Genomic DNA, 16,545 nt, shown 5'->3' with positions numbered 1-16,545 from the left:
ATTAAGCGATTTTATTTGTTTACTCTTTTACCAGAAACTTGGCAGCTGTGGCTCCCGCGTTTTACGGTTATGATCAAAGTCCGGAAGAACACGTGGAATTGTTTTGTGGCCACAAACCGTCATTATGAGGGTGGGAAAGAGTCATCTAACATCACATAAAATAGAGTACCTGTTTTGTGCGTGGTGACTGCTGACCCTAACAAATACATCAACAAAATCAACGAAAATTAACCTTTCCTCATGGCACTCCACGAACCATTTACTGCAATGACCACAGGTGACGCCGATAACCTAACCGAAGCCTCTGATTGGCAGTGGACGCCGGTCACGTGGTCTGCAGCGATGATCGTCCAACTTCTACTATCGATCCTCGGTATCGTAGGCAATGCGATTGTTTTGATTGTTCTTTTTCAACGGAGGTCATCAAAAAGGTCGACGGATATTCTTATCGGAGGACTGGCGGCAGCAGATTTTCTTACCTCGATTTTTATGATACCACAGCCTAAGCTATCCGGGGCCCCAGACACTGCTCTCGGGAATGCAGCGTGTAAATTAATCTATTCCTCTATTTTTCTCTGGATAACAATAAGTGCCTCTGTGTTCACACTTACTGCTATATCGATCGAGCGATATATCGCTGTGCTACATCCGATTCAGTTCAAAGGGTGGGTGTCGTTCAAAAAACTTACGGTCTGGTTCATCATTATATGGGTGTTGGCAATTGCAATCAACTGTCGCACTTTTGGGACCACGAAAGTCGACAGCGTGGAAGGAAAGTGTGTCGTAAGATACCCAACGCAAGCCTCTCAGCAAGCGCTCGGAGTCTTCGTTTTCGTGTTGAGATTTATCATCCCAGTCATTATTATGCTGACGTCATACTTACTCATCGCTCGTTCACTCCGTTTGAGGTCGCAACGCCTGACAAAGAAGAGTGAAATAAAGCTGGACACAGGTAGTTCCGTGTCGCGGAGTTTTCTTGTCGCCAGAGGCAAAGTCATCAAGCTCATGTTTGTGGTCATCATCACTTTTATCATTTGCTGGACTCCCGACAGTCTTGGCTTGCTGGCTTACAACCTCCATTTGGTGGACCGTTCGTACCTTTACAGCTCGCTCTATTCAGTGTTCGTGTCCCTAGCGTTCTTCAACACCTGCGCCAACCCGATAATCTACACCATCAGGTATGCCGAGTTTCGATCGGCTGTCAGAGACCTGCTGCTGTGTTCGGAGTCGGTGAAGACTTCCCTCTTCGGAAAGGACTCTGACACTCCAGATGACAGCACTCCGCGGTTAAAAAGAGCGGCTCAAGTTCAAACCATCATTTAGAGGCACCAATTACTGGTGACTCAATTTGTATCTACTGTACTACACACATGTACAGTAGGCCTACATAACTTGACAGAGTTCTCTGTAATAATGTAAGACTGACTTCTGCATTGGCAAGTGATCGGACATGGAACACTGATAATGAACTTACGAAAGTAATGTAATGTCAAACAATTAGACAAACTTTAATAACGTTGGATATTTAGTTTTTGTACCTAAATATGTTGATGGTTTAAAGCGTAAAAAGCAAAGTTTCAACTTGCCCTATCGGAGTAAAAAAAAAGTTAGTAACCTATACGCCCTCAAAATTACATCTTTTATGTAATTGAGATGTATTTTTTACACCTGTAAAATTCTCAAAGTTAGATAAGATGTAATCTGTTATAATGATATTATATACATTATGTAGACCTACATTATATATATATATATATATATATATATATATATATATATACATATTATGTTTACCATTTCATTAGCTTTTAAGAAAAGGACATGATTTCGCTGCCTTTCGTAATAATTAGTATCGGAATTCAATTTTAAGCATCATTGAAGAAAAGTAGAAGATGAAACTGAAAACATGTTATACAAACATACCAGTTGTAGAAATTATCGTTTGATTCGAGGAATAGGTAAATAGGTCACCGTTCAGGAGGAATCACTAGTTGGTGACAAGTGACAGTATGGGTCTTGAAAGCAGGGTATGATACTTGTCGTATTTATCTATTTAGATGTGAAATATATTTGTAGGTGATGTCTACCACGAGTGGAACATCTTCTATTTCTTGTAGACGAAATCACCACAAACTCACGGTAGCACGTATGTACGTATAAGCAATATGAGGTGCAAAGCTGAAACTGTAACGATATTGCATTAGGGGAGGTGAAGAAGTGAAAGGAAGGAGCTGATGTAAATTGAAGATAAAAGTTTGACACTGTGCATAATCAATTGCAATATAACTTCAACGAACGTTAAGCAAATGACCACTTTCCTTATTGAATAGACGACTAATTGCGTTTGGTATATATGTATATAAGTATTGGAACAAGTTCACGCGGTTGACTGCAGGTTCATCCGTATTTATTGCAACTCTGAGTTTCATGCATGCAAACCTCCATGAGGTGCAATCATCAGGCAGTCATTACTATATATGAGAGAGAGAGAGAGAGAGAGAGAGTGAAATTCGTAATTTTGTAACAGAATACAATAATAATAATATACATAATTAATTTCATATTATTAAATACATTTCATATCAAACTCATGTTATTAATTGAAATGAAGGTGTATAACAAAAACTCAAATTCAATATCTTCATATTGTGTGTATTATAACATGAGATTATAATAATATATAAAACTAATCATTTTTATGTTGTCGACAATAATACAGCATGTGGCAGCAGTGCAAAACGTAAGTGGCTATATATAATATAGTACAACAGCCACGCGTCGTCTTCTGGCTATAGAATGATAATAATAACATGAATAATATATAGCACAACCATTTATACATTTTATAAGCCAATAATATAACATAATAACAGAATATTACGTAAGGAACGAAATGTGAACGGTTCACATAATAAAGTAAGGGTTTACCTCGGCAATAAACACGCACGTTGATCACTAGCTACGTCCACGAATGCCCTTCTTCTTGCACTGTATATATATATATAAATATATAATCATAACGAAGAATAAACCGGTAATGCAATATTTCGCCAATATAGAGTTTATTGAGCAACTCAAATTTTCGGTGGCTTCCATCCACCTTCTTCAGGAGTCTAGACTCCTGAAGAAGGTGGATGGAAGCCACCGAAAATTCTAGACTCCTGAAGAAGGTGGATGGAAGCCACCGAAAATTTGAGTTGCTCAATAAACTCTATATTGGCGAAATATTGCATTACCGGTTTATTCTTCGTTAAATTGGAGCCAATACGTGAATTCGCAACATGTTTGGACCTAGACTATATAATCATATATATATATATATATGGATATACAGCTGTATATATAATATATATACAGCGTATAATTAAATTACTTTCTATAGGATACATTGTTTAGGGCCTCACGTTCCTGTATTGATTTTTGCCTGAGCATAATGAAAATCATCTTTGTTCATCGTGTCATTTGTATCATTATAAAAAACTTATATGAATAATTTTGATTTTGTCGGTTATCTAAATCTCTTCAATAAAAACAATTTCTGGACGAGCTGATTCACCAACTCTGGCTACGTTATTGCCACTGGACCAACTCTTGAAATTCTTTCCGTTTTACGGATGTTCAGCTACGGTTCGACCTGTATATCCGCCCCCCCCCCCCCATTCCAGATCTCTCAATAAATTATCCAGATGCGATCTTGGCGTGATTTTTTTTTTCAATCTAATTATTACGGGGAAAAGGGGGATTTCAAACTCAAACAAAATTCCTACATTTACCTCACATGAATAAATACTATTCCCAACATAAATTACCTTACATTCACATCATTTTCATCTAAGTAACATGCGTTCAGACGTTCACTACCCCCAAGCACAGCAGTGTGCGTTATACCTGCAAAAGGTTACATGTAGCTACCATTGGGTAAAACAGCTGCGTGTATTAGTCTCGACATGATAGGAGAGGTTGGACTGTTTTACAGGAAAAGTGACCGAACTCATTTCGCCAGTCAGGTAAAAACAGCACAGAATACTCGTTCTCTCTGGAGAGACGTATGTAAAGTGTAACTCGATGCCCAGACTTCTGAAAATGTGTCATGTGGAGCTATGCATGGTCAGACCATGGAGCTACTAGTTAGTAGCTCCATGGTCAGAGGGATGCGGTCGAGCACACAATTTTCGTTGTGCCCATCTCCCATGGGAGAGAGGCTCAGGGCCAGTGGTGCTTGTAGTAGTCTTTGCGCAAACTCTTTTACGGCTAACAATTGGGATTGTGCCCGCAATCAAATAATACATTTGTCATCATCAGGCGCGTTCATTTCAGCTCAATTCAATTTAATTCATTTGTTCTTCATCGTGATATAAATGCAATCTATATAAACTGCATAAAGGAAAAGGAACTTACTTATCAATTACATGTATTGCAGAACGCAGGGTTTCGAATGCAATAGCTTGATGTGTACTCCTCAGAGTGTAACAAACATTTCAAAAGAAAATAGATTGAAGGGCAACTGGAGAGAGGAAGACAAAGAAAACAACATTTGAAATTGCTGTTTTGCACAAAGAACTAAGGAATTTTCACATTTTCAGCATCTTCTTGACTCTATGACAATAACATGTCCATTTCCACCAATTAATGTGTAGCATCCCTTGGATAATGGAATCCCACTTTGTTTAAAGGGACACCAAGTCCAAAGGCCTCAAAATTAGGGACTGTTTGAACAAAATACATGCAAATCTTCTTCAGAACCATAAGTAACAGAGCTGATGCAATGCGATTAGAAAGTGAATGTATGAATGTATTGTTTTTATTTGATATGGTAAGTGAGGGGACGCCGAAGGAGAGGGGGGGGGGGGGAGGGAGGAGGAGGTAGCATCCCCACAGTAATTCAACATCAACTCTAATATACCGATGTGTTGGCTCAGTGAGTAGAGCGGCTACCCTCACAATCGGGAGGTCGTGGGTTCAAACCCCGGCCGCGTCTTACCAAAAGACGTTAAAAGATGGGAGTTGCTGCTACCTTGTTTGCTGTTGAAAAGGTTAGAGCAACGTCGATCTGGCGCTGCTCAGTGGCTGCCGGGCCCACGATCAATTGAATTGGGCAAAAAGACTTTCCATTCTCGGACAATAAAATTTGGAGTTTATTTATTATTATTTATTAATATATTGTTACACAAACACTGTAACAGTTTTGCTGGTGTGTATGTAATCAATATCCCCTTATGGGCTTTAATTTTTACAATTTTTGCCTATAACACATTCCTGGTTGTTTCACATCTCAAGATGAGAAAGGTCCTTTATGGTTTTCACTTTGAAATCCTACATGGTGGCCATTGATGCAACATAGGAAAGTGATTTCATGATTTTGATTTTATCATTTTTTTCTGATCGGTTAGGTGTCAACTGCTTGTATGATGAACTTCACAATTTTATCAGGAAATGCAAACTTCATTCCTCTCGCTTCCACTTTTCCTTTTATTCATCTCTACTTTCTTTCATGATGATTTCATTATCTTTTATGTGCAAAGTTAGCCATAATTAATGATGAATCAATAAGTACGTTTTCGAAAGTGATTTGATTGATTGTCTAATACAGGAAACAGCAATAAGTGAAATGAAAAGAATTGCTCATAGGACCCTGAAAGCATCTCCAGCTTCGAGTTCGTGACGTGTATAATTATTAAAGGTAATAGGTATTATGTCGGCTCCATGTAATGTGTGGTTTATTGTGCATGATTGTTCTCGAAAACATGCACCCCATAAAATATCTTGCATACAGAAATGATCATGCCTATTGTGATTATCAAAAGTAGAAACATTTTACAACTCACTGCGAGAAGGAAAATTTGGTATATCAAAAACTATTGTAGAGGTTTGTACAAGTACTATTGCTGCTTGATAAGACACTCGCACATCACGCATCAACAATACACTAACACTCACATACATCAAGGTATACATAATCAAATAATACAAAAGCAAATTATGAAAAGATGACATTTTCACTTCCTAAATGAAGGTTTCCAGTATGATGGAGTTGTGATGTTTTAAACATATACCTGTCATTCCATCCCCATTTCAGTGCCATTTACTCCCTCATCTCCCCATCTGTCATTCATCTCTTTTTTTATAATGAGTCTTAAAAAATAAGCACACTTCATACATAATGACAAGAGTTTAGGGGAGAAAATAATGATATTCATTTACGACAAGTTGAAATATAAGCATGCAGAATGAATGTTACTCGTTCTATTTCAAAACCAAGGCAAATATAAAAGTGAGTGGGAGTGAGCAGATGACAGAAAGAACTGGCCCGTAAACGTATCCAAAACCACAGGTGAGGCTCTATACGCGAGACACATTTTTAGAAGCCTAGGCATCGAGTTACACTTTAAGACCGAGTTACACTTTAAGACCGTAACAGACGTAACATTAGCTAGAGGGAGAGAGAGAGAGAGAGAGAGAGAGAGAGAGAGAGAGAGAGAGAGAGAGAGAGAGAGAGGGAGAGAGAGAGTCGTCAAAGTACTTTCTGCTTCCACCACCCAATAATATGAATAAGGACCCCCCTCCCAAAAAAAAGAAAAAAATGCGAATCTCTTACAAGAGAGCATTGATTTGTCATGACGACAGAAATAGGTATCGAGACCACAATGTTCACAGTGTCATGTTTATAAAGATGTTGCCTGAGGCATGATAATGCTTGGGACAATTATGAGATTGTGTCTTGTAAACATCGATATCGTAATTATGCTTATAATGATCATGATAAACACTTAACTACGGTTGTATCTTGGTCACTATACAGCACATTCAGAGATAGCTTTCTATTCTAAGCATGTCTCTTTTACTAGATGCATGATCTAAGACAACTGAGACAATCTCTCACAAAGTAAATAAAGATTTACTTGTCAAAAATGGTTCATTTGCTGCAACATCAATGGTTTGATCATTACAAGATGTCACTACAAATATCGGTCATTAAGAGTAAGATTATAGGATAATGCAATTGCAATACAGCAATACAACGAATATGTAGTATAACGTAGCGAAAAAAAATGAAACAAATTTTGTCACATTTATTTCCCTATTTCACGTATAACGTGACACAAACTGAGCACAAACAAGTTTTGAACGTAACAGGTAATACATTTAAACAAGGGTGCAATTTCAATCTAGTACTAAATAATATTCGTTAAGTATACAAGAGTTGAAGTAATACAGGTAGGCCTTAAAGTAACATAAGCTGGGAGAATGAATTATTTAAAGTGGCCGTGGTGTTTGATAGAGAAAGTGAAACCTAATACGCATGCACATGCACGCACACGTACACAAGACGTGTCCTAGGCTAAGTGCTCACCTCCCTGAGTGTAGACACAAAGACATAATACACACACAAGTACAGACATAATACGTTACTCAATTACTATGCCTCCCAGAAAATAAACACGAACAAACCCCGCGCTCACCCTCATATTATGCACGTCCTCATTCAAAATGTATAACTGTACACACACACAATACTATAATATACTACAGTATGCTCATTCCGTACACGTTACGTGGGCCTATTTCCAATTCTTCCACACTTGCTTAGAGGGGAAAGATGAAAGAAACAAAAGGAACCCTGACCAAACCAACCTTAAAAACACATGTTCTATCCTATAAAAACCCGCAGTTGGTTTTTTTTTTAATTATTCTCTTTCTTTCTTTCTTTCTTTCTTTCTTTCTTTCTTTCTTTCTTTCTTTCTTTACATGTTTATTTATTCATTTATTGATTCATTTTATAACTCATTTTGTGAAACTAATGGAAGATTGGGACAATACTACATGGGGAAAGGAAATTACTGGGATTCGTCTTAAAGATGGCCAGTGACAAGTAGGCTTACCATGTTCTACATAGAGATAAATTAAAGAAACGATTTTACTGAACTTGATTGGGGCCTAAAGTGAATAAGGTATCGAGCAAATGCTACCATAAATCGAATTAGTCAGGTGCCATTTTGTAGGCAGACGAGGAACAGTGGCGGATCCAGACGGGGACGCAAGAGGCGCACGCGCCCCCTTTATTTATCGTTAAAAACAAAAGAAAGAAAAAGAAAAAATGAAATGAAACCCGGAAGTGGCACCAGAAATATTGGTTGCGCCCCCCCCCCCCCCCTTTACAGAATTCCTGGATCCGCCCCTGCATAAATTACGTTTAAACGTTACGTTTAAAAGGATAATTTAGTATTGGTGGAGATGAGAATTTGGCTTTTAACTTTTTTTCTAGATACCAGGAAACAACTTATGAAATGGTATATAGAGGATACCATTCTAGGAGGAATTCAAAGTTTATTTGATGAAAATCGGTTTTGGTATGGCTGAGGCACCCAAAAACAAAGTAAAAGTAAGCGATCGTAATAAATGCTGGGATACCTTTAATTTGTTTTATGCTAGGATTCAGAGAAATTCAAAAATATTTGAGCTGTCGCAATTGATATAATTTCTGAGTACATCAGGTACATTGCATTTAAAACTTCGTTTTTGGAGGCGACATCATGTATCTATTTGATTTTTGTTGGGTATGCATGTCAATGAATTATGCATGTATATCAACAAGGGAGTGAAAGCATACACTTTGAGTGAAAGCTGATTCTATTAAGCTTTTTCTATCTCAATTGCATTTACAGAGACAGGCAGGATACCATGATGAACGGCTAAAAGTCGCCTGTGTACGGGCTGGTGCCTTTTGCCTAATGTTGACCATCAACATGTCCGCAACATGCATAGTCACCAGAGAAACTAAGAACAAAACAATGCAGGGGTCATTAACATGTACATGTTACCATAGCAACTGTCTACATTGCGACATCAGTATAGAGCTAGCTACAAAAGTATTGGCACACTCACGCCACGAGATGACCATCTCCATGGGTAGCTATATCACATGATAAGAGTCTTCCTCTGCCGTAGAGCAAACATTTTTTTTTTTTCTTCGAGGGTTAATTCAATTCAGGTCCATCTTCCTATCCACGATTTTACGCGATAGTCACGTCTTCCTACTTGTTTTCATCGGGCGGCAAAAATAACAGAAGTGGATGTTCAATCATTCGCCGCGCTTCACGGTACAAGGAGATGGTAAGTCAAGTCACTGACCATGTCCACCGGGAAATGGATGTTGCAGCTAAGAGAAATATTGAGGAAAAAAAATCAATTGTGAGTGTCCAAACAGTAAAAAAAACAACAAAAGCAAAAGACAAATAACACAGGCAAACACAAAACCCGCGGCACTGGTCGATTAGGTCTATAAATGTATATATTTTTTGGTCAACATTTTAGATTTTGGTAAAAGAACTTATTACGACTGTAAGCTACTAGTTCTTTCTTTCTTTCTTTGTTCTTTTTTAGGCATTTATTTCCTGTTATTACTTGTTCTACAAACCCCTTTCTCTCCTTCGTCATTAGTTATCATCCTTCGTCGTCCAGTTCTACTGCATCCATTTTGTTCTTCTACACAATCGTATAAAGAATGCCATCCGCACAGGATACATTGCATTTTCTCATACTTATTTATTTATTATATTTTTTTCTGTCTCACCATTCACTCCGAAAACGCTAGTTCCTCTTTATAGCTTGTTTTGAACCTTCATTTTACTTTCTTCAGTTTTTCCCCCTAGGGGAGACTGTCAGTGACTTGCTTTCAGGTTTATTTTTGAGATGAAAAAATATATTCTTTTTGGAAGATTTTGGTTTCGTTGATATACTAAGATCATATCAAGGTTAGTGAAAAAAAGGTGGAATAAAAACGTTAATCAATATAACAATACAGACATTAAAGGAGAGTGCTAGTAACTTTTATATTGTTTAAGGGAAATGCAGTAAGAAATATTTCATATCTAAATCTAATTCCGGTTCTAAGGCAAATTCCTCATTCATATTCATTGTACTATTCAATGTAGTTTGGGGGAATTTTGCGTAAAAAAAAAGTTACTGTTTGATAGTACAAATACAATTCCTTCATCCATTGTATACATTTTGGAATGCATTTATCTTTTTTTAAACTAAATCCTGATCAGAATTCGAAACCAAATTTGGTCAAAAATTTCATGTTTTACCATTTGTATTTGAATGGCAATGAGATATTACTTTTTAGGGAAGAGAAAGGTAACTCTGACATTCCCAATTGTCACATTTTCCAAACCCACCAAAAATACATTTTCAACTTTATCTGCATCGCAAATAACTCTCCCCTGAAGGTATTGATATTACGCCCTCTGATGTCCAATTTTGAATTGCAGGGCGACTACACGTATAAGCTGTCGAAGCATTAATCATCGTTAAGGAGTATTTAAAAAAAAAAACGTTTTATTCCAACAAAAAATAATGCTTATGATAATACATATACATTTTACTCCATTTTATTCCTTCTACCAAACTGAATGGGCTCATTTTCTCCAACCTAAACACTCAAAGACGAATAATCACTGTTGCCCTGTTTATTCTGACTTCAATATGCACCTTGTGAATTCAGCAGCATACTGCTCTATAGAGCCAAAACGAAAAATTAAGAAAGGAGACCGAGCTCAAAATGGTAGCACTTTTGAGGCTACAGAGGGCGACATGTTCCTCCCTTCTGACCTCACTCACTCACTTAGTAACATGGAAAAATCCTCTTAAACATACTCAGGTAATTCACTGGTTGACTTTATAAGAATTTATTACAGAAGTTAAAAGCGTATAACAAAGTGATCCTACGACATACATCACATACTTTTCTTCCGATAGACTCAAGATGGCGATGTTTTCTTCCTGCCAAATGCCTGCATTACCTTCAACATTATGTTATCAAATCTTGGATATATGTTGTTGTTTCTAAGGAAGAGAAAGAGAGAAAAAAATGGGGCCCTATATATCAAATAATTTGCCCCAGACAATACTTATTTAAAACAAATAAATCTTAAAGATCTTAAACAAGAAAATCGAATATATATCATAATCAAATTTGAATATAATACTATAATCATTTACGTACACTTGAATATTGGCATCATTCATCATATTCCATTAAACGAGAATTCTAAGGCATATAGCTACGACAATTCCTGACGACTTTCAAAATTTCACATCAGATAAATCGTTACACATAAACCGACAGCTACATGTACAGAATTGTGAATTCTATTCGGGCCCTTGAACAGAAAAAGAACGGAATTCTCCTAAGAGCTTGCCATTTTTCTATAATCGTTATTGACGTTGCGTTTTACAGCAAAAAACAAACACAACGATCTCCATAGATTGACCCCCCTAAAAAACAAACAAACAAACAAATAAGCAAACAAACAAAACCCCATAAATTTACCGTTTTAAGAGCGACATGCGGGTAATGTTCATATACAGTAGCCAGAGCAGAGAATCGCAAAGGTAGTATTTGTTTGTTTGTTTGTTTGCGTGTGTTTTTTTTTTTATAATAAATGGCAAGCGCGGCATTACAATGTAACATGTTTTACTGGAGATACTTGTAGTGATCGGCCAGTCATAAAGAAATTGTGGTCCAAATTCCAAATGGATGACATCATCTGCCCAAACCAGGTAAATTTATGTACACACTTCTGCCGGAAAGAAAAGACAACGTCAGTCATTATTCATGAAGAACGTTACTTTATGCGTGGTTTGCATGCAGAATGCATGCAGGACCCCAGGTTTTCCCAAAGAGAAGAAAAAAAAAATGCCTTCGTTGTAATAGCCATTATAGTCCCATGTATACTATTCATGAAATATATATATATATATATATATATATATATATATATATATATACATGGACTGTGTGATATATCCTATATAATATATATATATATATATATATATATATATATATATATATATATATATATATGTATATATATATTATGTGTGTGTGTGTGTGTGTGTGTATTGATGTGTGTACATAATAGTTTACGTAATATGATTATAATTCATATGTATAGATAGACATGCAGGGAATGAATCAAAAATAGAAAAGCTGAGAAGAAAATGAAAATGCAGGAAGGAAAAATGGAAAACGGACTATTTCTGATAAAAGAATAATCTTTGTTTTGACGAAGCAAAGCCCACTATAAAATACCTCAGTCGTTGTGGCCATTGGCTCGAAGAAAATATAAATCGTATGTACTTTGAAATCTTTACCCTGTAAGCCATTATTTTTTCTACCTTATTTTTCTTTTCTTTTTTCATTTAACTGTGATGGAGAATCGATGTATCATGGAAATGGATTAGAAAAGAGGCTCTTCATCATCCCAAGCCTGTGGCGTGCAGGCGTGTGTAGGTGATGAAACACGGTTAGACGTCACATGCACGACACGTGATCACAGCGTCTTTGGCCAAACACGACTTCTCAAAATTATCATGTGCAAAGAAAGACTGACACTCGGGCATGATTTAATACTCTCGCTACGCCCTCTGTATTTCCAACAAGGAGTCATCAATTTTGTCCAATTGTTGTCAAATATGATTGACGAAAATGTGATTTTCGCACTCTGCAATTGATTGGAATGCATCAATGTTTGTATAATTATGTATGCTATTAGTGTATGATAACTGATATCTCACCGAAGAACACTCACACGTACACACACACTCACACATTTAATTCAACTTCATCGAAATTTTATATTTGTTTTCAATTATCAATTGATGCATAATCAGGTGTCAAAATAAAGGCAAGCTGGAGTATGCATTCAGTGCATCGCATGTTGTGACGGTTATGGTGATGATTTATAAATTATTGTCTCTGACGCTCCCTCATCTACCAATTGATAGTGTGCAATTAGGGCTACTTAAAGAGCAAATAAACTACACGTTTTAGTTAACTTTGTTTAGAGGAATATAAAACAAAGAAAATTGACACAATATAAAAAGAACATGGCTTTACAAGTCACTGAAACTAGTCGACGCAACAATTGCAAATTCAATCATTGATTGTGGGAGAATTATACTGTATATATATATATATATATATATATATATATATATATATATATGTGTGTGTGTATATATATATGTATATATATATATATATATATATATATATATATATATATATTTCAAATCTTGCGTGCATTTGTTTTGCTTTATTTACTCTATTTAACATTGTGTAACTTTTCTCTCTCTCTTTTTTTTTTTTTTTACAAATCGTTATTCTGAAGGTTCGTTATTTCGAAGATTCTTGAATCAAAAAAGGAAGTACAAGGTTCGTATAATTCCGAATGTTCGTTAGTGCGCACCTTCTTTTCAACTTTGGATCAATTAACCTTCGGAATAACGAACCTTTCTTCATCTTCGTAATAACGAATCCACACATGCTCGGATTAACGAACATCTATATGTATATCCATGTATATCTCGGAATATGTGTTTCGGAAAAAAAACGAACCTTCAAATATCCATTTTTATCTAAATTACTATAAAAGCGTGAATGTGTGTGTGTGGGGGGGGGGGATAAAGAAACAGAGGAAAGAGGATGAAAAAAAAAGGCAGATCGACTAATCATCGAGAAAGATACTTAATGTGGGGTTTATCATAACAAGGATTTAATGTATATGAAGTCTAATACATTTCCAAAATATTGAATCGGCGAACCAAGCAACACAACAGGTAAAGTCGTTACGAATCCAACAAACAAGCTATGTGTTTTATTTTAACAAAAAGCGATTCCTTAGAGATATCGCTATTAGAAGTGTAGCAATCATACTATCATAGACACTGTCCCCTCTTCTGCAGTTATTACAGCAATCAACACCAGAATATGACACTAAATATCTTTTATTATTTCCTAATATTTATTATATTCCTTCATTAACTGGTTTAACCTCCGTTTGTCTTTGAAAATATTGGTACCACTAAATATTAGGTTTAGATATGTCATTTTATAATCAACTCTATATGGCATGTTTTTATGAAAATGCAGAACGATATAAAAAAAAAGATAATTCAGCGTATTTCACTTGTCTAGAAAAACAAATGAGCACTTGACTTGCCTATATTTCAAAAGGCAAGAGGGATAATATTACCCTTTAGAGACGTCAGTAACAAGTCGAGGGAATGTAAACTTTTCATTTAAAAATACATTTTGTGAAATTCTCTTTGTGTTTTCTTTCATATCGTTTTACGAATAGTGCCACATATATACTATATTAGTCTTCTAATCTACCGACGGCGACACGGAAACTTTAAAAGTTAATAACTTTTAAAAAGATTGTCTGATTTTCCTTAAACTTAATTTCACTTATGAAGCGTTCTCATAATATCAATGCATGCACTTAATCCACACAATATTATATTTGGTGGATTTGTCATTTAAAGAGGAATTCCATTGCAGCTGAAATTTAGTCTTAAGAGAATGAGCAAAGTTTCCTTAGCACAACAATAAAAATGTGATCCAAATCGGATGAAAAATAAACGAGATATGAAATTTGAAGTTTTGCTCATTTTTCCCGAAGCAATTCTGGAACGGTTAATATGAATATGCAAACAGTGAAGTGATGATATTATCCCCTCACAACTTGCCATATTATAGCTTGTCATAAAAATGTTGAAATTTATAGCTTATTCAATCAAACGCAATCATGCCCGGTCCCAAATTTTTCTAAGCCCCTCAAAATAAGTTCTGCAATTTAAGTTTGTTATACAGGTGTATCATTTTTCTCTTATCCAGGCATTATCTCTATTAAATATGTCATCATAAGAAAGCCTGATTGATTATCTTTAAAATGACACGTCCTCGCTTGCTATGATTGGGTGTTCTTAGAATGTGCAAAATAGCTGAGTAAGGGGACAGATCAAAAGTGAATTCTGCCATTGATAACGTACAGTTTTGATGAAAAAAGGCCACGTGAACAAGCAATGCTGACAGGAGATCACTTTCAAAAACTCCCATTTCATAAACATTAGATAACTGTTTGGTTAACCCGTTATGTTTAATTCAATCTGCAGATACTACTGCAGTTTTTAATTCATGGATGAATCCTGGGATAAAACCTATGACAATCTCACAATGCATTCTTTTCAAGCACGTTCCATCCCTGAAACGACAAAGCAAATGGAAATTATACTGTTTGACATAACACGTTTACTCTATTTTGCAACATTTCACATTTTGAGCTTTCCCAATACTCAGTCGTACTGTGCATTCCAGGAATGCATATTGAAACAAGTGAGTTGTCGTTGTAAAGAAAATTAATCAGACTTTCTTATGATGTCCCATTTGAATGAAATGATGTATACAGTTTTAAGATAAATATGATACATCAAATCGGAATTGCAGGACTTTTTTTGAGGGGATTATATCGCCTAATCATTATTTTGAAGTTATTCAACTTGAACGTGAACCTGAACACTTTACACTCTAATAACAAAACAAAAAAAATATGTTCGTCCTTTTTTGCATACATGATCAATGGAAAAGTGTGAGTTGATGACATCATCAGCTCACTCATTCTGTATTCATATCAACTGTAAGAGAACTGTTCTTCAGAAATCAGTGACCCTTTACAATTTCATAACTTCCCTAATTTTGATCCAATCTTTATCGAATTTTCACTGTTGTTTATTCGCGTGGGATTTTACTCTTTCTTATTAGGCTTACTTATAACTGGCCTGGAATCCCCCTTTTATGCTGCAAATAATGTAAATCTCAATAGCAGCTTTTAGGTTTTGTGGACTAGTATTCCTTATCAAAGTGACAGCTGAAGTCCACCAATACGAATAAAGCAGGGAAGTACGAGTATTGCTGCGTGATTTATAGCACTGTGTGTGATGTGCGAACTGTCATGCTGAGATAGTTAAGAATTATCACCGCAAACTTAATTTTGTCATAAGAAGATCTAAGAGAAACTACTGTACATTACTTTGTAGAGAAAAATACATGTTTTTTTTGTGTGTGAGAGACGATAAATTCGCCTTAACTACACAAACAATTGAAAATTGTTAATCCTTTACATTGATAACGTATCATATCAATCATCATAGTATTGTTTGAGGCATTATGATCCCATGATGTTTACTATCAAATTGATAATAGTATGTCAATATCACTCTGCTTTGCATGTATGTTGCATATGTTGTTTGTTCGCTAATTCAAAATGAACACAAGAAGACGCAAACAGTACACATCTGCTAGTTGTGTAATTATCCTAGAGACAGCCGTGTCAAATAAATGCATATCAAACATGTTGCACTAAACGAAACTATGGTAACATGAAATCAAAATGCACGAAAATACCAACTTTCTTAAATCATAATGCAAAAGATACATTGCTAATACAGGATGCATCATCCACGTGCTTTTGTCTCCTATCAGTGCACAGATATGGCACGCTTCTCATCCACATTATCGCAGGTCGCTGACGTAAAGAGACTGAAAACGCGTTGCGCTCAGGCCTGACATAGACTGTACCCCCGTCCCTCACAGGCAATGTCATCTTATTCCCACTCCTAGCTCCATTCACTCCCACCTCACTCCAGATAAGATGAAAGCGGATTCTCCATCGGCAAGAATGCCTTTGCTGCTAATCA

The 16,545-nt window shown here is 36.0% G+C and overlaps 1 protein-coding gene across 1 annotated transcript; it reads left to right on the top strand.

Annotated features, from left to right (window-relative positions):
* The first annotated feature begins 240 nt into the window (after positions 1-240).
* LOC139716415 (kappa-type opioid receptor-like) lies at positions 241-1,323 on the top strand. The gene has a single exon (XM_071627961.1). It carries the CDS (start codon positions 241-243, stop codon positions 1,321-1,323), a length of 1,083 nt encoding a protein of 360 aa, XP_071484062.1.
* Positions 1,324-16,545: the final 15,222 nt, after the last annotated feature.

This window comes from Diadema antillarum, unplaced genomic scaffold, assembly GCF_040938485.1.
Source record: "Diadema antillarum isolate AM-2024a unplaced genomic scaffold, OU_Dant_1.0 scf00000065, whole genome shotgun sequence".
Classification (NCBI taxonomy): domain Eukaryota; kingdom Metazoa; phylum Echinodermata; class Echinoidea; order Diadematoida; family Diadematidae; genus Diadema; species Diadema antillarum.
Note: the sequence above shows the minus strand (reverse complement) of the source record. Positions and strands in the feature narration are given on the sequence as shown.

Bases quoted from the DNA above. Each gene is read 5' to 3' on its own strand.
- LOC139716415 (XM_071627961.1), top strand. From the start codon at position 241: ATGGCACTCCACGAACCATTTACTGCAATGACCACAGGTGACGCCGAT.